The sequence below is a fragment of the Amia ocellicauda genome, chromosome 19 (genome assembly GCF_036373705.1).
Source record: "Amia ocellicauda isolate fAmiCal2 chromosome 19, fAmiCal2.hap1, whole genome shotgun sequence".
Classification (NCBI taxonomy): Eukaryota; Metazoa; Chordata; class Actinopteri; order Amiiformes; family Amiidae; genus Amia; species Amia ocellicauda.
This window is the reverse complement of record NC_089868.1, coordinates 6,955,196-6,979,775: the sequence shown is the minus strand read 5'-3', so window position 1 is coordinate 6,979,775 and position 24,580 is coordinate 6,955,196. Positions and strand designations below refer to the sequence as shown.

General features: G+C 37.5%; 1 protein-coding gene across 3 annotated transcripts in view; it reads right to left on the bottom strand.

Moving 5' to 3' along the window:
• Window positions 1–20,590, bottom strand: part of eps15 (epidermal growth factor receptor pathway substrate 15) — a 122,698-nt gene extending 102,108 nt beyond the window's left edge. For all 3 annotated transcript variants that reach the window (XM_066692116.1, XM_066692117.1, XM_066692118.1), the window contains exons 1-3: window positions 20,507–20,590; window positions 6,427–6,468; window positions 5,151–5,240 (exon numbers count right to left, since the gene is read on the bottom strand). In XM_066692116.1, the coding sequence (XP_066548213.1) occupies window positions 5,151–5,240; window positions 6,427–6,468; window positions 20,507–20,533 (159 nt within the window). In that variant the 5' untranslated portion in view covers window positions 20,534–20,590. The remainder of the gene's footprint in view (window positions 1–5,150; window positions 5,241–6,426; window positions 6,469–20,506) is intronic.
• Between the last annotated feature and the right edge of the window lie 3,990 nt (window positions 20,591–24,580).

Genomic DNA, 24,580 nt, shown 5'->3' with positions numbered 1-24,580 from the left:
TCTCCTTAAGGTCAAACTGAAAACTGGCTCATAACTCCTTACTGACTGCAGTAAGGCTCATTCTTATTATGGAACACATATAGGAAACCATGTATGGTCTATCTGAAAATGCCCTACATGATGACCACTAAAATTAAAAATGCTATCATAAATCCTTCCACAGAAGACCCATCAAGCTGCTTTAAAGCTACAATTCTTTAAAATATATATTTAACATGCTGAACAGCTTATGTTCATCATATACTCCTTTAAAGGTCTTAAAACAGTTTATCCTTTAAGCAGTTTTACAACGCAGATGTAGTTTCCAGGAACTTCTTAATGTAGTTATTATTACTATTGATATTTCTTAGCAGACGCCCTTATCCAGGGCGACTTACAAAACATACAAAAGAGCACTATAAAAGTGTAACACAGTCTAAAATTACAGATCAAAACAGTACAAATTACAAGTTCCAAATTACATAAGTGCATAAAACAAAGTCCTACATCCTAAATTTGAGAGCTAATACTTTTAGACAAGACATAGTCATGGTTAATAGCTCATGGGAAAGGTACATAGGGACATCAATATAAACAACACGAGTACGAGCAATGACCACAGACAAGCTGCATGCTACCAGCTATGTTTCATATGTTTGTATGTATGTGTCATATTCTGTCAAAAAAAAAAAAAACTGTTAGGAACTTGTTCTGGTGCAGTACACATACAGCCATAAATAAAAACAGAGGAGCTCTGACAATGGGAGATGTTCCACTAAGAAAGAAAACAAAGGGAAACTCCCAGTAGGAAAGTCCTGAAGTGTTTGTACCTCAATGCCAGGAGTATAAGGAACAAGATGTTAGACCTAGAAGCCGTCGTATGTTTATGATGTTGTAGGAGTGACAGAAACTTGGCTTACAGAAAATAATGAGGATGAATACAAGTTGAAAGGATACACACAGTTTAGGAAAGACAAGCATAATAGAAGAGGTGGTGGGGTAGCATTGTATGTCAGAAATGGCATTGAGGCAGAAGAACTCAAATTAGATCCTGTTAAAGAAACTGAATCATTGTGGGTTAAACTTTTGAATAAAAGATCCAGAGGATTAGTAGTGGGAGTGTGTTACAGACCACCCAATTCAGATATTCAGAAAGATGTTGCATTGTACAATGTAATAAGGACTGCATGTAGCAAGGATGTGGCTGTTATAATGGGGGATTGCAATTTCCCAAACATAGACTGGGAAAGCCCAGTTGGGACTACAGAAGCAGAAATATCATGCAGTCGTTTGCCATCTCAACCATTTCTAACTCGAACTGTCAGGGAACCAACCAGAGAAAGCACATGCATTAATTTCATATTTTCAAATGAACAAGATAGTCCAATGGCAAACTGTGATCACAATATGGTTAGCATTGAGGCATACTTTAAAAAAACAAGGACCAAGTATAAAACAATGGTCTACAATTTTAGAAAAGCAAATCTTGAAGGTATGAGGCTGCGCTTAGAAGAGTTAGAGCACACTGGAGCACACTGGATACAGATTCAGTAGAAAATGGATGTCAAGAATATACTACTACAGGCCCAGGAGAAATTTTGGAAAAAATTATTACACAGAAAATAGAGGAGCATCTCAATGAAAACCATATTCTTGGAGATAGTCAACATGGGTTTAGATGAGGCAGACTTCAATAAATTAGCAATTGTAGCTGTAGCTCACATGAAAGCATATGATATGATATACTTAGATTTTCAGAAAGCTTTTGACAAGGTCCTGCACCAAAGAATGACACCCCATTCTCCCCTTTTCTATCTCTCTCTTGTCTCTCTCAAACACTTTCTGTTCCCTACCTGCATCTTTTTTATTTTAAGATCATCAGGCAATACCCAAAGTTACACAACTGTGAAATATACAGTTAGGTCCATACATATTTAGACAGTGACACATTTTGGCTCTGTAATGCCACCAAAATGGATTTGAAAGGAAACAAAGTGTAGACTATGATCTTTAATTTGAGGGTAGTTACATCCAAATTGGGTGAATGGTGAAGGAATTACACTCATTTTTATATGTGCCCCCCCCCCCCAGTTTTAGGGGCTCAAAAGTAATTGGACAGTTGGCTGCTCAGCTGTCTCAGCTGTTCCATGGCCAGGTAAGCAGATAAAAGGTCTAGATTCGATTTAAAGTGTGGCATTTGCATTTGGAATCTGTTGCTGTTAACCCTCAATATGAAGTCCACAGAGCTGCCACTGCGACTGAAGCAAGCCATTATTAGGCTGAGAAATCAACAACAAACCAATCAGAGGGATAGCAAAAACATTAGGTGTGGCCAAATCAACTATTTGTTACATTCTTAAAAAGAAAGAAGGCACTGGTGAGCTCAGGAACACCGAAAGGCCCAGAAGACCATGGAAAACAACTGTGGTGGATGACAGAAGAATTCTTTCCATTGTGAAGAAACACTTGGTCTGATCAAGAACACCCTCCAGGAGGTAGGCGTATCTGTGTCAAAGTCAACAATCAAGAGAAGACTTCACCAGAGTAAATACAGAGGGTTTACCACAAGATGTAAACCATTGGTAAGCCCCAAAAACAGGAAGACCAGATTAGAGTTTGCCAAAAAAACATCTAAGAACTCTGTACAGTTCTGGAACAACATCCTATGGACAGATCAACTTGTACCAGAATGAAGGGAAGACAAGAGTATAGATTATCATCAGTGAAGCATGTTATGGCATGGGCATGTATGGCTGCCAAGGGAACTGGTTCCCTTGTATTTATTGATGATGTGACTGCTGTGTTTAGGGCTATATTAATCTGCTCAGATACAGCCAAATGCTTAAAAACTCATTGGACGGCACTTCACAGTGCATATGGACAATGACCCGAAGCATACTGCGAAAGCAACCCAATACTTTTTTTTTTTTTTGAAGGTGAAGTGGAATATTCTGCAATGGCCAAGTGAATCACCTGACCTGAATCCAATTGAGCATGCATTTCACTTGCTAAAGGCAAAATGCCCCAAGAACAAGCCTGGCAGAGCATCACTAGGGAAGAAACCCAGTATCTGGTGATGTCTATGGGTTCCAGACTTCAGGCAGTCAATGACTGCAAAGGATTTGCAACCAAGTATTGTAACTCACAATTTAATTCATGATTATATTAGGTTTGTCCAAATACTTTTGAGCCCCTAAAATTGGGGGTACCACATATAAAAATGGGTGTAATTCCTCAAATTAAAATGAAAGGAAACAATCAAGTGCTTTAAGTATAGACTTTCAAATCTATTGTGGTGGCATACAGAACCAAAATGATGACAATTGTGTCACTGTCCAAATATTTATGGACCTAACTATGTCATTCAGGGTAATGTAAGTAGATGGATTATGAACTGGTTGATGTATAGGAAACAGAGGGTGTCGATTAGAGAAGTTGCTTCTAACTGGAGTGAGGTTGTTAGTGGAGATCCACAGGGATCAGTATTAGGGCCTTTGCTTTTTCTAATCTATATTAATGATCTGGACTCTGGGGTAGTTGACAAATTTGCAGATGATACTAAAATAGGTGGCTCAGCAGATACAATCTCAGCAGCACAGGCTATTCAAAGGGGACTTGTCAGTATTTCTGGCAAGTATTGGATTTGATTTTTGAAGGTCCAATAGACCTTAATACTTTCTATCAAATGCCTAAATACCAGGGAGACTTATTTTTTACATACAATATAAATGGAAACATAAAAGTGCACTTTGCACAATATCACAAAGGCACGATAATGAAACTTAATCACAACTTTACCGTATTCTACCTACATTTGCTTAAAGCTTTAAATAAAGTGCCTGGTAATCTATTAATCATTCTAACTACCTTTAGAAATCCAGACTATCAATTATCTGAATCATGAGTTCAATCACATTTAGATTTGGACTTCGGTGATCTAATGCAATATACACTACCAGTCAAAAGTTTTAGAACACCTCAATTTTTTCTGCTTTTATTGAAATTTACACAGTTCAATGTATTCTTTTTACAATGGAAATCAAATATTGTTTGGAAAGTCCTTCCCAACACTGTTGCATAAATTCCCATACATGTGTTGCACATGTATTTTCACATGTGCATTTCACATGCACATGTGTTTTCAGTCTTGTAACCAGTTCATCCCATGTTTTGTGACATTATCTTGCTGTTGGATGAACCAACTAGCTGTATACCAAAGGGTATCGCATGGCACTGCAAAATGCTGTGGTAGCCGTTTTGGTTCAGGGTGCCACTCACTCTGTGCAAGTCGCCGACTCTGGATCCAGCATTAGAGCCCTAGACCATCACTGCCTCCATGTTTGACAGTTGGTGTCACACACTGAGGAACCATCCTTTCCCCTACTCGACGGCATACAAAAACCCTGCGTGATGAACCGAAGACTTCAAATTTGGATTAATCTGTCCATGAGACCTTCTTTCGGTCTTTGGTAGTCCATTTTAGCATCCATGGTTTTGAAGCACAATTTTATACATTAATTAAAACCATTTCAAAATTCACAATAGCAATTCAAATTAAAAAAAACTGTAAATGTTCGCTGAAGATGTTGACTTGGATAACCGCAAACAAAAACTGTCTCCAAATGTTAAGCAAGCTCAGATCACAGAGAACAATCTAAAGAAAATGAGTGAGAAACACACCTCAGACACCTGACGTGTGAAAAATGCTAATATAAGCTAGACCAACACTTAACACTATCATATTTGCTCTAAAGTATAGAACATGCACATTTTTCTATTTGTGTGTGAAATTGCTCATATACCTTGGTCTTTGTTCTAATGAATAGAAGATGCATATTTAATATTTTTCCTTTATTCTCCCTTATTCTAACTTAATTTTTACAATGTTTGATTTGTGGTTGTTATTTATGATGAAAATGAATGTTAATTTATTATGTAAAATGTAAAAATGTAAAAATCCTGCCTTCAGTGCATATTTGACACCATTTCTGAATGAGAATTGAGGCATTCTATGGTAGAAAATGTCTATTTTGCATGCTAATAAAAAGTATATATATCTATCAGCAGGTATATCAGTAATCGGGAAATTTAGCTTCCCAATTATCGGTATCAGACCCAAAAAACCTGTCTCGGTCAAGCTCTGCAGCACAGTGATACGCTTTAAGTCATACCTTCCCCAGCACTAAGTCTGTTAGTTCTGACTTCTTCAAGAACTGCGCAGCATCAGCTGCTCCAACACGTCCACTGCCAGATGGGTCTACCTGGGAAGCAGGAGATAAGGGGAAAGCACAGTTAAAAGGGATATTGTACAAGCCTGTAGAGCTCATTGTTTTCTGTGACAACTGTTTCACATTTATGTTTAAATGTATTAAAAGAGATAAGCCCAATTCACACTAAAATGCCGGAAAATTGCAGGAAAGTACCCATTCACACAGAAAACAGATTGCCTGCAAGAGCGCCGTAGCCATTGGAATGAGACACTACAGAAGCATGTGGATTCGAGAGAGGAGACACATACCAATATTCTGGACATATTTGTACAAGTTCGATAATTTCCCCCTTTTGCCAGTTTCTTTCACTGCGTTTACTGGTAGGGTGGTCGATCGATTTTTAAAAATTAATTATTTAAAGCTGTTATACAGTTGAATGGTTAGATTATGCCTTAAGTTAGATATACGCAATACCAATAAAACAAAACAATAGTTAGAATTACATACACCAATCTGTTGGTTCATCAATAACACTCAGAATTGCTGCGACTATATTATTTTCAACCTATTTTCAAGCCATTTCTAATGACCTGGACTGTTTCTCGGTACGGTTACAAGTTCTTGTTCAAAGTTGGCTATTTCACATACACACTAAACTTAGCCTTGCACTATTTTGAGAGTTGAGGTATACTTACTTATCCGGGCCATTTTTTTTATTATTATTTTTTTTAAACAAAAGCAATCTTGGTTATTTATATTTGTTAAATAAAATGCAATTAAATGAAATGTTTTGGGCCAGATCTTCAATGTTTAACATTAATCTTTAGTAATCTACCATGTTATATAAGTTTGAGACTTCTCTGTGCAGTTCATAAAATTAATTCTCAGAGAATCTCTCTCATAAGCAATATTGGTATTGTAAATATTAATATTCCCAAAATTAAATTAAAATCAAATTAAAATCGACCTTGTGAATCAGAATCGAATCAGGAGCTCAGTGCCGATACCCAGCCCTAATATTGAACCTAGGAACCTACAAAAAACAGGATCTTGTTAGACCATGTGTATAGGTACTGACTTGTTAATTTATATGATGACATTCAAGGGTGGGAGCAAAACATTCTAGGATTAAGTACTTAAAACAAGCATACTGCATAAAATAAGATTAACACATGTGTTGCATGTGAAAACAAATGAGAACCACAAAAATGATAGCAAAAAGAACATAAACCCTTACCTGCCGATAGTATTTGTCATAGACAGGATTTCCACTTGAAAGCTGTTGAGAAAGCAGATTGAGATTGTTTTGAAATTGTTCCACTCATAATTAGGCTATAGGCCTATAAGAAATTGTATGTTGGACACAATTAAGAAGTGTCTGAGTATTAGCCTATTAAAATTTAAGTAATCTGTTTATAAGATAGGCTAGCTGTTTATATGCGTCTGTAATGTATAATTGCTATACAATTCCTGATTGCAATATGTGATGGAGATGAAAAGGTATTGGGAAACTATTTGGTTATATTTGTAATGGTGCTGTGACAGTAAAGCTCATCACATAATGAACATTGGAAATTGTATTTTCTCATCTACAAAGACCCATGCCAATGCAGTTTACATTCAAAAATATAAAACATAAAATAATGGAAGGAAAGCAATTCCCCAGTGTTTTCTCTGACAATACGTTCAACTTAATTCCTGGCAGGGCATGGTACAAATTATCCAATCAATCAATCTTTGCCCAAAAATACAGATTTGTAACCACAAACTAGGACATCTGGAAGCAGGTCAAATATGGGTCAGTCTTCATACAAAGGAAATAGGAAAGACCGGGGCTCTTTTATTGCTATCACTTTTACCAATGCTAAACCACGTAGAAAGGATGTAGCTGTCAATCTCCTTCATTTTCTTTTCATGCTGTAGTATCAGAGGCATCTCTCTCCAACATGGAGCTCCAACAGACAGAGCTAGAGGAGCTGCTGCCCAGATTTCCTTAAAGAAAACAGCAAGCTAACATTTAATGCTGAGTTTCTGATGTACTTCCTGAAGCCGGGGTTCCCATTGTCTGGTGATGGAGGGCCAATTTCCGGAGGTTGCATGGGATGGGGGGCCGCAGTAGAAAATTAACCACAGATGAAAACAAAATATGTCCCAAATCATACCTATTTATTTCCTATACATCTCTGTTAGGGAACATTAATGAACTCTGATTGTTGTTTTATTATTTTCCCCCAAATTGCATGTGCAATTTGTAACAGAACATGTTCGGAAAGTATAAAAATATAGTAAAGGTTCAGAAAAGGGGGGTTTTGAAGGTTGGATTTGGGAAGCCGCACCAATCATCCTTGAGGGCCGCATTTGTACCCCAGGCCGCACTTTGGGAACCCCTGTCCTAAGGGAACAAACGGACCCCTAGAAATACTGAAAGACTTACACTGCCACATACTAAAAACCTTGGTACAGAAAAGCTCAACTCCAGTTTGATTTATCGATCACCCTTTAATCATCAATTTCTACTGGGGACACAAACTAGTAAATGCATTTTTTGGAATGTTGTAGGAACTCATTATACACTTTATATTTAATGTATTGTATGTTAAATTAAGAATAATCTTAGCGGTAGCACAACATTCTGTGCTTCTCAGCCCTGGTCTTGGGGGCACACTGTCCTGTTGGGGTTTTCTGTTGGTTTATTGCAACCAAGCTCTCAAATTACTTCATTGAAATCATAATTGCACACACACAAAAAAAATAAAAAATATAAGTTTACAAATTGTTGAAGAATTCAAAAGTCTCATATTAGCCTATTATTTAGGAGAATTATAAAATTCATTAAGTAACTGAGACCCCGTTCACACTTATTAGGCCGGCCCTGGGCCGCCTCAAATTTAGTCCGGCTTTTTCAGTTTTTCGGTTTTAGGAGCCCTAAATGCGTTCACATATGCAGGCAAAAAGGTGGCCTAAACGAAATGCATTCCAGGAAGTAAACAAATCTGCTCAAACAAACTAGTGACGCATGACATAAGGTCTGCTTACACGTGTATGCGATGTATTTATAATCACAACTTATTAATATCGATTGGCTATTGTTCGGTTCTATATTGTATTTGAAAGTAATCTTAACCCTTTGCTGCCGAAGCTTTCTAAAATAATTAAAAATGTGCTGGTTCAATGGGGAATCTAATTCATACATTTCCCTTTTCAAATGTCTATCTTCGGTTCAGCAAGTCTAAAAGTGCCGTTATACAATTCACCCGAAAGCGAAGCACCTTTATTAGGACATCTGCATTAAATCACAAAAAATCGTATGCATTAGTATGCAATCGTATGCATTGAAAGAAGCCTCTGTGATGCGTCTATAGTGATATCCTCAGACAGCAGCGCTGTGTACTTCCTGCGGTTTCTGTTTTAACTATCTTCCATTCGCAGTCTCTGGGGGCGGGGCTTGAGTTGCATCACACGCTGACACTTTCCACCCGGCCCAGGGCCAGGCACGTCACATTCACATTTAGGCCGGCATTAGGCCGGGTCAAAAAGCGGGACTAGTTTTGACCCGGCCCTGGACCGGCCTAATTCTCAAGTGTGAACGGGGTCTGAGAGCTTGGTTTGAACAAAAAAAAATCTGCGGACAGTGTGCCTCCAAAGACCAGGGTCGGGAAGCACTGCAGCAGATTACGGCTGACTTTTCAAATTTCAAGTTGTGCAGTATGTTGATTAAAATATTATCAAAACAGCGATTGCTTTTCCTACAGTGTACCAAATGTAAAAGATTTTTAATGAGTAAAAACACACACTATTCATGGAAATAGTGTGAAAGCAATAATTTAATTTTGTGAAGCAATTCCTGTGATACATGATACAAATATAATGTATAATAGACTACACATTTGCAAAAGGTAAATAACAATACAAATTATATATATCATTTGTTTAGGTGCACCATAAAGTAAAATATTGGCTTTTAAATGACAAAAGAAACAAACTGTCAGACTGTTCTGAAAAGAAACCACAACGTTTTCAAAATATTAAGCTATGCAGGCCTAGACACAGCAAATATTAAAAGTTAACAGTTATACCACTTACTAAATGTTTAAATGCAGTGTTTTTTTAAAGCAAATTCATTTTTTTCTACAGTATTTTACAATTGAACAATATTGCTGATGTGCAATGTCCTGATACCCCGACTGAGCCCGACTGATACAGGTTTTTTGGGTCCAATACAAATAGCGATAATGGGGGAGCAAAATTTCCTAATTACCGATATATCTGTCGATATTGACTTTTTTTGGTAGCATGCAAAACAGACACTTTCAAACATGGATCCTGCAAATCTGTCTTTCAGTGAAATTGAGACAAATATTATTCAAACATTTGAATAGAAGTTTTCTTAGCAGAATTAACATTACTTTTCAACATAAATAACAACCACAAATTAAACATTGCAAAAATAAATTCGAATAAGGGAGAATAATGGAAAATATGCATGTTCTTTAGAACATATAATAAGATAGTATTTAGTGCTGGTCTAGCTTATATTAGAATTTTACACTTGTCAGGTTCTCCTCAGTGCTCAATACTGCCAATCCACAGCTTATCTGCATTTTCTCCTAAAAGCGTTTTTTAAAATGCCCTCAAAAGTGTAACTTATTTACATTGTCTGTTAAAAGTATTGCAATATGAATCATAGCCAAAACACGATGTAGGATTTGAAATAGTTTTAGAAATCTCATGTATAGTTTCAGTTTTATTCAAAATTGTCTGAGAGGTGTGTTTTTTCAAATCATTTTCTGTAGAATTTCTTTGTGATCTGAGCTTGCTTGTCATTTAGAGACAGTTTCTGCAACCTGATGCAAGCCACTGCCCCTTTTCATTACCCTGCCCTTTTTTATGTGAAGTGCCCTATTTGTTCCGATCACCCCTCCCTGGATCCATGCCATGAACTGTAAGCTGGAACTTGGACCGCACTTCACCATCACCCCCCCCCACCGCCATACCGAAGTGGCCCTTAGTTTGTTTCAGCCACTGCCCCCCCACAAGGCTGTGCATGTTACTGCCTCACACATTACATTTTTTTGTATCTTTTTAATTGAAGTTTCATGTTTTTTTACATTTACTGGAGTCAAGCTAAATGATTGCCCCATTCCTGCTACAAATCAAATAAAGGATGTGAATGCATTCAACTACAACTATATGTATTTTTCCAAATTAAATCCAGTCAGCCACTATTATTGAGAATTGAGCATTCATGTAATGTTCAATTCATAAAAATTCTTAATATTGTGAATGTTTGCTGTAAACTGCTGCTGTAGTTTGAGATGGCTGTTGCTGTGCACATCCAGCTAAAGACTGTGCATATTGTCCTGCCAGTGTACATATGCCTATATATTTGTTTCCCTGCTGCAATTTGTACTTGTGACTATAATTTGTACTACCTGAAATAAACTGTGCAATAGGGGTCTCTTCTGCTATGCCTGAACTGTAGTCTGGGTCTAACATAAATTCCAACGTATTAAAAAACAATTACATTTATTTTTGTTCTCAAATAAATTTTGAAATGCTAATTATTCTCCACTCTCCCCCTCAATCTTTTGGTAACAATTGTGTGCCTGGAACTGCTTATTAGCAGGAATACTGAGAGGCTTTGTGTTCCTCATTGCACAGCAGTCAGTTTGGTTTTGGATTCCATCAGATATTGTCATTCCTGGCTCTTGTGGCTGTATTCTAACTTTATCACACTGCTAAATGTGTGTTCTAGAAATGGAGGCAGGGAGATCTCAAAACATGAGAAAATCACAACATGCATTTCCTAATCAAGGGACCATATTAACTATTTGCTAACAACTTAACTATCAGTGCACGTACTATCATAGCAAAAAGGACTAAGCAATCCACATTTTTATTTATTTTAGTTTCCAGATTATTGCAGAAAGAAACCATGAATTAAAAATAAAATGTCTAATTCCATTACATGTTCGAAATACAGGTGCAAATTCTATTATATGTGCCAGCCAGGGCACTGATATGATGCCTTTCTTTAGTCAGTGGATTAGCCAAACTCCAGAACCATTAGCCACATTTTAAATATAATAGCCAAAATTCCTAGGCATATGATGTGATCATACAGGTATAGTAGACTACTAAACTTTAATTCCAAACGTTCATTTCTTTCATTCAATTCAAAATACAAAGAAATTCTCCAAGAAACCAACTATTATTCAACATGTCTAAAGTCATGAAATATACAGTCACTGTGAGCATCACATAGTAGAATGATAAAATAATACAATCAAAATGGAACACCCTCAGCTGGTTCATTTATCATGATGAAGATAATAAAAGTCAATACATAACTCAATTCTAGAACATGAAACCACTGAACAAGTTATGTTTCACTTCATACATTTACAGTACAGTACAGTACAGTACTCCCTTGAGTTAGATTAATGCTCGGAGCAGAAGCAAAATGCAAAATGCAAAATGCTGCCTTATAAGTACATTATACATGCATACTACTTTCAGCTGAAGTTGTTTTAAATACATAGCTACAAAAAACATTGTGGTTCATAGCAAAAACATGTTTATTAAGCTATAATGTAAAAGTCTGTTTATCTCGCCTTTCCTCTGCGTTATGAGCTGTGCACTGTGGAGCAGCACATAATCTGACACCTGAGGGTTTCAGGGCTTTCAGAAGGTTTTTGGATTGGCTAGATATTCGTAGAGTCATGGTTATTGGGTAAAAACATACAAGAATAAGACTGATGACACATCCATAGTAACATCCTTTCCATTGGTCAATACAATAATGATGTTCTGCAGCTGCGCATTGCAGCAACCTGGAAAGATGATGTAAACAAAACGTACATGGTTCTTTTCAGATGAATCTTAGCTACACAACAGAACAAAAATGCATGTCTCCAACTCTCCATCACAAATCTATTCCCCATAAATTAATACATGCCCTAATTTTGGGCGGATCAGTCCAATGTCAGTTCAGAGGCTTAAAAGTACAATGTGTCACTGTTTTTTAAAAAGTACCAAACTTGTGCTTTCAGTTTTGTTTTGTTTTCAACTTTGGGCTCCACTCTTCAATATCGCTGCTCTAGAGGCAGTTCAGAGGAGAGCAACCAGACTTATTCCAGGTCTGAAGGGAATGTCCTACTGAGAGACTGAGGGAACTGAACCTTTTCACCCTGGAACAGAGTAGACTACATGGGGACTTGATCCAAGTCTTCAAAATCATGAAAGGCATCGACCACATCAAACCAGAGGAGCTTTTCCAGATCAGCAGGGACACAAGCACCCGGGGACACAAATGGAAATTGGGCTTCAAGGCATTCAAGATGGAAAACAGGAGACACTTCTTCACACAGAGAGTTGTCACAATCTGGAACAAATTCCCCAGTGATGTGGCTGAAGCTGAAAATTTGGGAACATTTACAATTAGACTGGACAGGATCGTTGGATCAATAAGTTACTAATGGACACCAAACGAGCACGATGGGTCGAATGGTCTCCTCTCGTTTGTAAACTTTCTTAGTCAAAATATTTGTCATGCACATCCCTAGCGCAAAGGTAAAACCATGAGAGACTGATGACGGGGAAATCGACAACAGTGAATCTGGAATGTAAAGCCAAAACAGCAAGGAAATTATAACACCACGAGACGATTCGATCCCATGCAGACTATTCAGTTGCTAGGCTATGATTTGGGTTCAACAGGTTACTACTAACGGCAATGAACTGAAAATGTAGAATTTTCTGAAATTACAGATGGACTATGGGATTAGTTTACAATAAAGTTATGACACAAACATTTGTCACAGATTTAATCAAATTTTCTTTTTTCTCTCCATTTGCCAAGTTTATTTGCATCTCACCAAATTCTTTCTTCATTTTCAAGAATCACTCGCCAATGGCGATATGACAAGTGGCCAATGAGGGCCCTGCCTATACAGCAAGAAACTCATCCATAAACTGGCTAAGACAGTTTGACCAGAATGCACAATTAATGTTTTTGATGATCTATCTACTGTAAAAGGAAATCAGGTTAGTATTGTGCTACCATTGAGGGTTAAAACCATATGAACATTTTTTTCTGGAAGAGAAAGTTCAAACAATAAGCGGGAAAAGTGACTTCTGTGCAGATACAGAGTTTGACATTCCCCATGGGCCACAGGCGTTTGTTTTCATATAGGTTATTATTGTTCTTTTTTCAAGCATTTGTTTGGCCAGGCAGCACGTTTAAAAAAAATATATATAATACAGCAGTAGGAAATTCTGAAACATTATGTTTAAGGTATGGGCAGATGTACTTCATTTATATAAATATTTAGAGATATCTTTAAATGAATAAGATATCTTCAAATGCACTTTAACATAAGATACATGCAATTTAGAGATCTTCAAAACGTAAATATATCTGAAATAAATTCTGAGATCTCTAATTAAAGGTCTCTAAATATTTAAAAGATATCTGTAAATAAACAAACATTGAAATGCAATTGAAGATACATCTAAATCAGGGGTTCCCAAAGTGCAGCAAGGGGGCCAAATGCGGCCCTCGAGGATGTTTGGGGCGGCCTCCCAAATCCAACCTTCAACCACCCCTTTTTCTGAAGATTTTCTATATTTTTACACTTCATGAACATTTTCTGTTACAAATTGCACATGTAACTTGGGGGAAAATAATAAAACAACAATTAAAGTTAATAAATGTTCCCTAACAGAAATGTATAGGAAATAAAATCTGTGGTTAATTTTGTACTGCGGATCCCCATCCCATGCAACCTCAGGAAATTGGGCCTCCATCACCAGACATTGTGAACCCCTGATCTAAATGATAACTTGGCTTGCTATATATTCATAGCAATGGACTAGAAGCATCGTCGTTGCTAGGAATGACGTTCCATTGACCTGACATTCTCTGCACAACTGCACTGACTTCAGTAAAATACCCAGACAAACAGACGACAACTTAACTACAGTTGAAAGTATGGCTTAAATTATTCACGTGAGTGAAGGTCACTTTGACACATCAGAAGCAATAAAACGCATTGAGGCTCCACCTCAATCATTGTCGCAATATTCTCACATTTCTATTTCTATTTATTTAAAAACATGTATATACATATATTGGGTTTGTTTAAACACAGATTTTGTTCCATTTTTATCCTATGAATTGTGTTATAAATTGCTTTATTAACAGAACTGCAACAGGGAATAAATAATAATAATTTGTTTTATTCGGCTACTGAGGGAGTTGGTTGCTGGGAGGGGGGAGCTTCTCTGTAGCGGTTGCTTGCGTTTTGAGAAACGTCATGCTCTGTGGCGTCTACTTTCAAGTGATTGATCAAGTTTGATGTGTTGAAATAGTTTCCTTAGCTTTCTTCTGATACTTCAGTGGAACATGCAATACAAATGGCCATTCTGCTGTCCTGATCGAGACTTTGTAAAGGTCCACATAGACGGCATTCTTGTGTAACCAGGCAAATCAATGTGTATATAAACAAACAGTATAGCACTTAATTACCATATCACAGTTTGTGCACATCATATTTTGTTAAAGGCACACAAGTAGAACAAATCAGATGCTTAGTTAGACAATAAAAGCAGCACCATCAGTCAAAAACAACGGTCAGAAATATCTGCCATTTTATAGCAATCGGCAGATAGACGATATTTTAAATATTTGCCATATCAGCCCGAAACTGTTAGGTGCATCCCTAGAGAGTACATATGCAAAATAGTCTATTATATAGGCTACAGTGAGGGAAAAAACGTATTTGATCCCCTGCTGATTTTGTACGTTTGCCCACTGACTAAGAAATGATCAGTCTATAATTTTAATGCTAGGTGTATTTTAACAGTGAGAGACAGAATAACAACAAAAAAATCCAGAAAAACGCATTTCAAACAAGTTATAAATTGATTTGCATGTTAATGAGGGAAATAAGTATTTGACCCCTTCGACTTAGTACTTGGTGGCAAAACCCTTGTTGGCAATCACAGAGGTCAGACGTTTCTTGTAGTTGGCCACCAGGTTTGCACACATCTCAGGAGGGATTTTGTCCCACTCCTCTTTGCAGATCCTCTCCAAGTCATTAAGGTTTCGAGGCTGACGTTTGGCAACTCGAACCTTCAGCTCCCTCCACAGATTTTCTATGGGATTAAGGTCTGGAGACTGGCTAGGCCACTCCAGGACCTTAATGTGCTTCTTCTTGAGCCACTCCTTTGTTGCCTTGGCTGAGTGTTTTGGGTCATTGTCATCCTGGAATACCCATCCACGACCCATTTTCAATGCCCTGGCTGAGGGAAGGAGGTTCTCAACCAAGATTTGATGATGCATGGCCCCGTCCATCGTCCCCTTGATGCGGTGCAGTTGTCCTGTCCCCTTAGCAGAAAAACACCCCCAAAGCATAATGTTTCCACCTCCATGTTTGACGGTGGGGATGGTGTTCTTGGGGTCATAGGCAGCATTCCTCCTCCTCCAAACACAGCGAGTTGAGTTGATGCCAAAGAGCTCGATTTTGGTCTCATCTGACCACAACACTTTCACCCAGTTCTCCTCTGAATCATTCAGATGTTCATTGGCAAACTTCAGACGGGCCTGTACATGTACATGTACATGTGCCGTTCTCATGATCATTGAAACTCCACGAGGAGGGATCTTGCATGGAGCCCAAGACCGAGGGAGACTGACAGTAATTTTGTGTTTCTTCCATTTGGGAATAATCGCACCAACTGTTGTCACCTTCACCTTCTCATCATTCCAGCCTTGTGTAGGTCTACAATCTTGTCCCTGACATCCTTGGACAGCTCTTTGGTCTTGGCCATGGTGGAGAGTTTGGAATCTGATTGATTGATTGCTTCTGTGGACAGGTGTCTTTTATACAGGTAACGAGCTGAGATTAGGAGCACTCCCTTTAAGAGAGTGCTCCTAATCTCAGCTCGTTACCTGTATAAAAGACACCTGGGAGCCAGAAATCTTGCTGATTGATAGGGGATCAAATACTTATTTCCCTCATTAACATGCAAATCAATGTATAACTTTTTTGAAATGCGTTTTTTCTGGATTTGTTTGTTGTTATTCTGTCTCTCACTGTTAAAATACACGTACCATTAAAATTATAGGCTGATAATTTCTTTGTCAGTGGGCAAACTTACAAAATTAGCAGGGGATCAAATACTTTTTTCCCTCACTGTATATACTATATTTAAATTGTAAATTCATGTTTTTAAATACACATATGATGTGATTCCACTGTTTTGACTATCAGTGGGGCATTCTTCTCTAACCAAGACATTTCAGTTTGTTTTTTCTACAATTAAAATGATGTTGCTTCTTGTAGGCAAGTGTTGAGTAGGTTATGTAAATTAAATGAAAAAATTGAATATAAATGCATTACAATTTCAGGTTGTAAAACAAAACAAAAAATGAAGCTGTCCAATGCACATACACACATTGTGTCACCTTGGGAATTTCATTCAGGAGCTATGAGGGCAATTTCACTTAACATATCTTGGAGTTTGGAGACAGGGGTACTGTGTCCACATTATCGTCTACACCTCAGTTTCAACGGGTACAAACCAGTTATATGCTTATACTAATTAGAACTTTATTGATGCTATAAACAATTTATATTTTTTATGAAACCTGTATTGTTCCTATGTCATAAGATCAATCCCAGGTGGGGGACAACCTTGAGCAAGTACTTTACCTAGATTGCTGCAGTAAAAACCCAGATGTAAAATTTAAACTGTATGGAAAAATAAATATTATACATTATAACAATTTTAAGTTGCCCTGGATAAGGGTGTCTGCTAAGAAATACAAATCGCACATTATGACAGTTATGTGAAAACTCACTTAATCTTTTCATGCTGATTATCACACTGTTTCATATCAGCAAAATTCATTATCCAATTCTGTTAACAATATATTAACAATTAGACAACAATATATCCAATTTTAGGTAAAACTAATTACTTTTATGAGAACAGTTGATGAAACGCTCACACCAAAAAGCAAACTGCAACATCTGTATAACCTTTAATACTTCCTAATTTTAATTAGGACATTTTAATTTGAATCATTCGTCTATACAGGGCATTGTCTAAGGAATGAAAAAATATATAGTTTTAAAGAAAACAACAAGACTGTCTTGCAGTTTACATTTCTAAATAAACACAAGACAGCACACTATCTAGTACAGCACACAATTATGTTTAGTTGTTTTTTTTTCCTTTACCTAAACTGTCTTGTTGTACCTAAACAACACGGTCTTGTTGTAATGCGCTCATGGGTAAGACAGTTTAGTCTACGACTGCAAATAAATCCAGATATGATAAACACTCACTCAGAAGAGCAACTGGATGCTGAAATGCACAGAAAGCTTTAGCAAAAACAGCAAGGAAATGGGTATTTGGTGGAATTAGCTTCCACCAATAAAGTGGATCTTTGTGAACTTTTATTTCCTCACATGCCTCATTAGAAAGCCAACTCATTTTCTAATTGTTCTGTAGCTAATCTTGCAGAGCTGCTCACAGCAAATAAGTGAAAACGCTACTAACACAGGCAATACAGTAGCTATAAAAATAAAATAAACAACAACAACAACAACAGGATACTATGGGAAGTGCATGAACCCCTGTACATATATGAAAACAGAAATGGTGCTGAACCAGCAGTCAAAAATCCAATGAATAATAAACACTGCTAACATTTTTCACATTGGGTTGTTTTTATGTCATGTCTGCAAAATATATTTGTGAATCTAGTTAAACTAATGAACAGCATTATGATTAGCATTTTTACAGCGCATTGTGCTTGTTTGTTGTGCTTGTTATTGTGTGGAACCTGGTAGCAACCCTTCCTGGTTATTAGCCAATAGGATGCTATGTATTAATATGGCATGTCCTATATAGAGCTCTATTTCCCGTTAGTTAGTTAGTTAGCGGATTGCTCGCAGATTCCAAGTTCGAGCATCTCTGGTCACATTCTGGAGTGTTTAGTCAATTTATACTAGTCCAAATTTACGATTTCTATAAATAAACAGCTAAACTGCAGATCATATGTCATGTGGACATATTTAAACCAAGTGCATACACACGACCCGGAGGGGTGTGGGGGTCACAGTGTTATAGCTTGTATTCACCTAGAAACTCCTACATCAGCAGCGGAAACAGCTGATTTCCAGTGAAGACACATATTTCTAGCAGGCGCACAAATCGAGAATTGTGTATCCTCACCAGCTTCAATTACAGAGACCCACCGAAATAGATCTGTAATTGACAAGCACCAGAAACCGCGTCTAGTTTGCCTGCACAATGTTGGTTGATGTGTGATTGTTCGCTGGTGAAATGTGCTTGTAAAGCAAAGATACACTGCCACTAGATCAGGATCGACTTTCAGCAGCTCCAGGGGTCTTTGCATGTCCACTAACATGCAAATCCAAACTTAATATTATTTAGACCTATATTAAATTTGTCATTTAGAACATAGAGCTATATCAACACCTGTTGTTTAATCTCATTACAAATGATTCTAACAAGTAAAATAACAAGCCATTTACTTTTCGCAACTGAAGCATTCATGCCAGAACTTGAGCTGGTCAAACGTCCACACTACTAGGATCAAATGCTACTGACTCGATCCGAATCAGTACCACCTCCCAGAGATGCATTTCATCCGATCGCTGAGCATTTACACTACTGATGCATTTGATCCTGATCATAAATGGCAGTGTTAATGTGCCTAATTAAATTTAGTGTGTTAATTCAGACTCAAATAAGACTAAATAACATAATACATATCAAAATAGTATAGAAAAATGCCTTGAGCGGAGACAACAAGAAGAATATATAAAAACACCACCTATACGGTATTAAGGTAAAATTAAACATCCAGTGACCGTAAAGGTTAAAGCCAACTGTACCATCCTCTACTTTTTGCCTAACTGCAGCAGTACTGCTTGTACGTTTCCAGACTGTTTTGCATTTGCAGGGAAATTACAAATCCTAAAGTGTACTGGAGACTGATAAAGCAAGCAAACCCTGCATAATCAACACTAATGAAAGCAGAAGGACTGGGTATGAACTTTATTGGCCACTACAAAAACAACACACAAATGTAAAACTAAGGCATTCAGGTTACTTTCATTTTAAATGTGAGGGAGTGATAACTATGAATAATTATCATACAAATAAAAATAATAAAATAGATCAGATAAAACTATACAAGTATATTTTAATTTGAAACTGCATTAACAACGTAGACGTTTATCTTTAACCATTTGTGGTTTCATTGATTTAAAAACAAAAATCTCGTACAATACTTATAAAGCTTTAATGTATATTACAACGCAACTGGAATGGTACGCAATTACTACTAATGAACATTACAAGGAGCAGGAAAAGACAGTTAACATGCATGTGTATGTCAACATGGGGGGCTTAATGAAGTAGCCAATTCATGCTTGGCGTTTACTTTTCGTAGATAAAACGATACTGTAGCCTGCAGCTTGAGATAATTAAAAAGACAGCTGAAAATTAAAACGCTGGGGGTTGTTATAGCTAGTCAAGAGGGATGACATGACAGAGCTCAAATAATTCATTATGTACATAATAATCAGAATACATCAACATTGTATAGTGCTAAATAAATAAGCCCCCCAATTACTTTATGAAGTCAACCTATTTAGCCAACGTCAATACTAAATAAATATAAATTATGTTTCCCTTGCATCTGCTTAAACCAATCATACATACATACATACATACATACATACATACATATACTATCATCCGCATCACACATCCCGATCCATAATTATCATCCATCATTATCATTATATAACTCAATTTCAACCAAATCTCATTCTCAAACTTTTGGTGTAGTTGCAATTGTACGCATACCCCACCCCCCCCTCAGAAACGGATGATCCTGACAGTCCCGAAGTAGGCTAAATAACAAAAACAGATGCAGTCTATAACATACTTGTAAATACGTTTTAGAGGGGAAAAAATGTTGACTTTGTAATACAACAAAAACCAGTTTCAACAGTTTCAATCTGAAAAGAAAATGTGCCTCCCCATCTCATTTGACACAAACTACGCCCTTACGCAGTCCCCATCGAGATTATAAAAACAGAAACTTTTTCCCAAAGACAAAAACTTCTCGAAATGACAGAAACACGCGTACGTGCTACCCTGTAATCACTGCGATCCCAGCGTTTCTCTTCGCAGCACCCCTCCGCATAGTTCAAACGATTTACCAGGCCAATATTAAATGTGATATTACTGTTTAAAGACAGGGTTACCTGAGTCAGGGAAAGACTGGCAGCCATAATGTTTCTGTTCCCATTAGCCCATCCTGCGCTGCACTGTGCAATATAGGGGAGGCGCTGAAACCTGGCACCGGAATAAATACGTCACTGGAAATGGAACGTTGAGAAAAGGAACCGGAATTTCTGAAATATGGAATTGGATTGGAATGCAATGCGGAAGTGACCCCTAGAGTTAAGACTTTGTTGTGCGATACGCTGTGTATTATTGTAAAGACTATACTTTGAAGAAGACTTGAAATTGTAGAAGTTTGAGGTGATGTTAAAGGTAGTAGATTGGTAATTATGATAAATAAATAATGTATTCAGAATGTGAGTAATTACATGATGTGTACTGACAATATTTAACGTGTATTTGTCACAGACTGCAACAATAAACGAAGTAAGATCCTCTCGTTTGTAGTGGCTCTCCAAAGTATTATCACTTTTCCACATTTCCACATGAAATCAGAATACATTTAATCAGGAGTTGTTGCCACTGATCAACACAGAAAATGTCCATAATGTCAAAGTGAAAAATATCATCTGCATTTTTTTTCTGAATTAATTACAAATACAAAACAGAAAATAACTGAATGCACAAGTAATCGCCTCCTTTGCTATGACACGCCTTATTCAGCTGTGGTGAAACCAATTGTCTTTAGAAGTCACGTTAAACAGAGTACACCTCTGTGCAATGAAGGTGTGTCACATGAATTCATTTTAAATACACCTGTCTCAGTTGGTTAGTGCAATTCCTAACAAAAACTACATCATGAAGACGAAGGAACATTCAACGCAGATAGCACAGGATGTTGGACCGACACCGGCATATGGTTGGCATGGTTGGACATGGTCTGACAGCAGTAGGTCAGGGAGGTGGAGGATGACCAGCATTGGCACGTCATTTACAAGTTGCCACAGACAGACACAGGAGAGTACAGCTGAAAGACAGCCATCTTGTTGTTTTCATAGTTTCAGACCAGTCATAGCATTCCTCATTTTGTTTTAAGTTTGCCTTATTTGAAGTTAGCATTGTCTGTAGTTTGAAGTCAAGTCAGTTGCAGCTGCTGAGCTGGTAAAAGTAAATAGGTTGTAGAAAGGAGATTTAGTCAAGGACTAAATTCTAGGAATTCTGTTCCAGGAGGAGCCAGGTGGGGCCAGTTAGGAACGAAACTAAACAGCAGAACCTCCACGGTAGTTCTCTCTGAAATACTTCCGGTACCACGTGCATGGCCAGGGAGACTAATGAGATTAGAAAGTTTAACATGTGATTGAAATCTTGGTGTAGGGAAGAGGGTTTTAGGTTTATGGAGCATTGGTCTTTCAGTAATTGAAATGTTTTTAAACTAGGGACCAGGGGGGCAGGGAGCTCTGACAATGGGACATGTTCCACTAAAGAAAGAAAACAAAGGGAAACTGCTAGTAGGAAAGTCCTGAAGTGTTTGTACCTCAATGCCAGGAGTATAAGGAACAAGATGTTAGACCTAGAAGACACAGTGCTGGCGTGTGACTATGATGTTGTAGGAGTGACAGAAACATGGCTTACAGAAAATGATGGGGATGAATACAAGTTGAAAGGATACACACAGTTTAGGAGATACAGGTCAAATCAAAGAGGTGGTGGGGTAGCATTATATGTCAGAAATGACATTGAGGCAGAAGAACTCAAATTAGATCCCAGTAAAGAAACTGAATCTTTATGGGTCTAACTTTTGAATAAAAGATCTAGAGGATTAGTGGTAGGAGTATGTTACAGACCACCCAACTCAGATATTCAGAAAGATGTTGCATTGGACAATGTAATCAGGACTGCATGCATCAAGGATGTGGCTGTTATAATGGGGAATTTAAATTTCCCAAACATAGAAAGCCCAGTCGGGACTACAGAAGCAGAAATAGAAATGGTTGAGATGGTAAATGATTGCTTTCTAACTCAATTTGTCAGGGAACGAACCAGAGAGAGTGCATCCATTGACCTGGTATTTTCCAATTACCAAGATAGAATCAGAGGGACACTAGTTAGAGAACCATTGGCAAACTGTGATCACAATATGGTAGCTTTGAGGCATTCTTTCAAAAAACAAGGACCAAGTCTAAAACAATGGTCTACAATTTTAGCATCTTAATGAAAACCATATTCTTGGCGATAGTCAATATGGGTTTAGACGAGGCAGATCATGTCTTACTAATCTATTGGAGTTTTTTGAACATGCAACTACAGCTGTAGATCATGTGAAAGCATATGATATGATATACTTAGATTTTCAGAAAGCTTTTGATAAGGTTCCACACCAAAGACTGATCCTCAAATTGGAAGCTGTAGGCATTCAGGGTAATGTAAGTAGATGGATTATGAACTGGCTGATGTATAGGAAACAGAGGGTGTCGATTAGAGGAGTTGATTCTAACTGAGTGAGGTTGTTAGTGGAGTTCCACAGGGATCAGTATTAGGGCCTTTGCTTTTTCTAATCTATATTAATGATCTGGACTCTGGGATAGTTAGCAAACTTGTCAAATTTGCAGATGATACTAAAATAGGTGGCTCAGCAGATACAATCTTGGCAGCACAGGTTATTCAAAGGGACTTAGATAACATTCAGTTGTGAGCCGACACCTGGCAGATGAAATTCAATGTGCAAGGTATTACATGCAGGTAACAAAAATGTCCACTATAATTACACTATGGGAGGAATAGAACTAGATGTGGTATCACATGAGAAAGACCTAGGAGTCTGCAAAAAATATATAAAAAGTGTAGAATTGAGAACAAGGGCAGTAATGTTCAGACAATGCACTAGTTAGAGCTCATCTGGAAAACTGTGTACAGTTCTGGGCTCCACACTTCAAGAAAGATATCGCTGTTCTGGAGGCAGTTCAGAGGAGAGCAACCAGACTTATTCCAGGTCTGAAGGGAATGTCCTACTGAGAGACTGAGGGAACTGAACCTTTTCACCCTGGAACAGAGGAAACTACATGGGGACTTGATCCAAGTCTTCAAAATCATGAAAGGCATCAACCACATCAAACCAGAGGAGCTTTTCCAGATCAGCAGGGACACACGGACCCGGGGACACAAATGGAAATTGGGCTTCAAGACATTCAAACGGATAACAGGAGACACTTCTTCACACAGAGAGTTGTCACAATCTGGAACAAACTCCCCAGCAATGTGGTAGAAACTGAAAGTTTGGGAACATTTAAAAATAAACTGGATAGGATCCTTGGATCACTCAGTTATTAATGGACACCAAACGAGCATGATGGGTCGAATGGCCTCCTCTCGTTTGTAAACTTTCTTATGTTCTTATGACTGTCAGCTGCGTTTTACAGTAGCATTCCACACAAACAAAATTAGTTAGTTCGAAATAAACAACCTTTTGTTCTTTCTATTATTATTTTCTCATTACTCCATCAAAAAGATTTGGACACTATGTTCTCCTATATGGGCAATGGTTTCTACAATTATTCTTCATGGTGGAGCATTGGTTTAAATGTGACATTCAACTTTTGGTTTGAATGACAGAGTAAGTTGATAGCTTGTTACCTGGATGGGTGATGAGTTGTGTGCCTCCTTTGCAGCCCCTTGCACTGGTGATCTTTCCACATGCTCTGCTGTTGTTGGTGCTGGATCTGTGGCATAATGAGGGAGTATGGGGGAACAACAATGGACATTTAATTTGACTAACTACCATGTCAATTTAAATTATATGTATTAATATAATTACCAATTAAAATGTCAAATTCATAGTTAAATAATTATGAGACTGGTGCACTAAATTAAACAAGACTGACTAATAGACTATTTTATAATACGGACCATTACCTCTTCTTCCTACTGACAACTTTCTCTCGATATTGTCCATTTTCCTTTTCATTTACAACATTACTTCCTGCATTTCCAGCAATTGTTGAGACACACTTTCATCTGTGTGCACTTGGGATGAATTCTGTAATACAAAAATAAAATATTTGTATATGCTTGTCATTAAAACAATAATGAGAAGCAGTGCTTTATGATGATTACCAGCACATCTGTGTTCCGGTTAGAAACACATATTTAGAAATTTA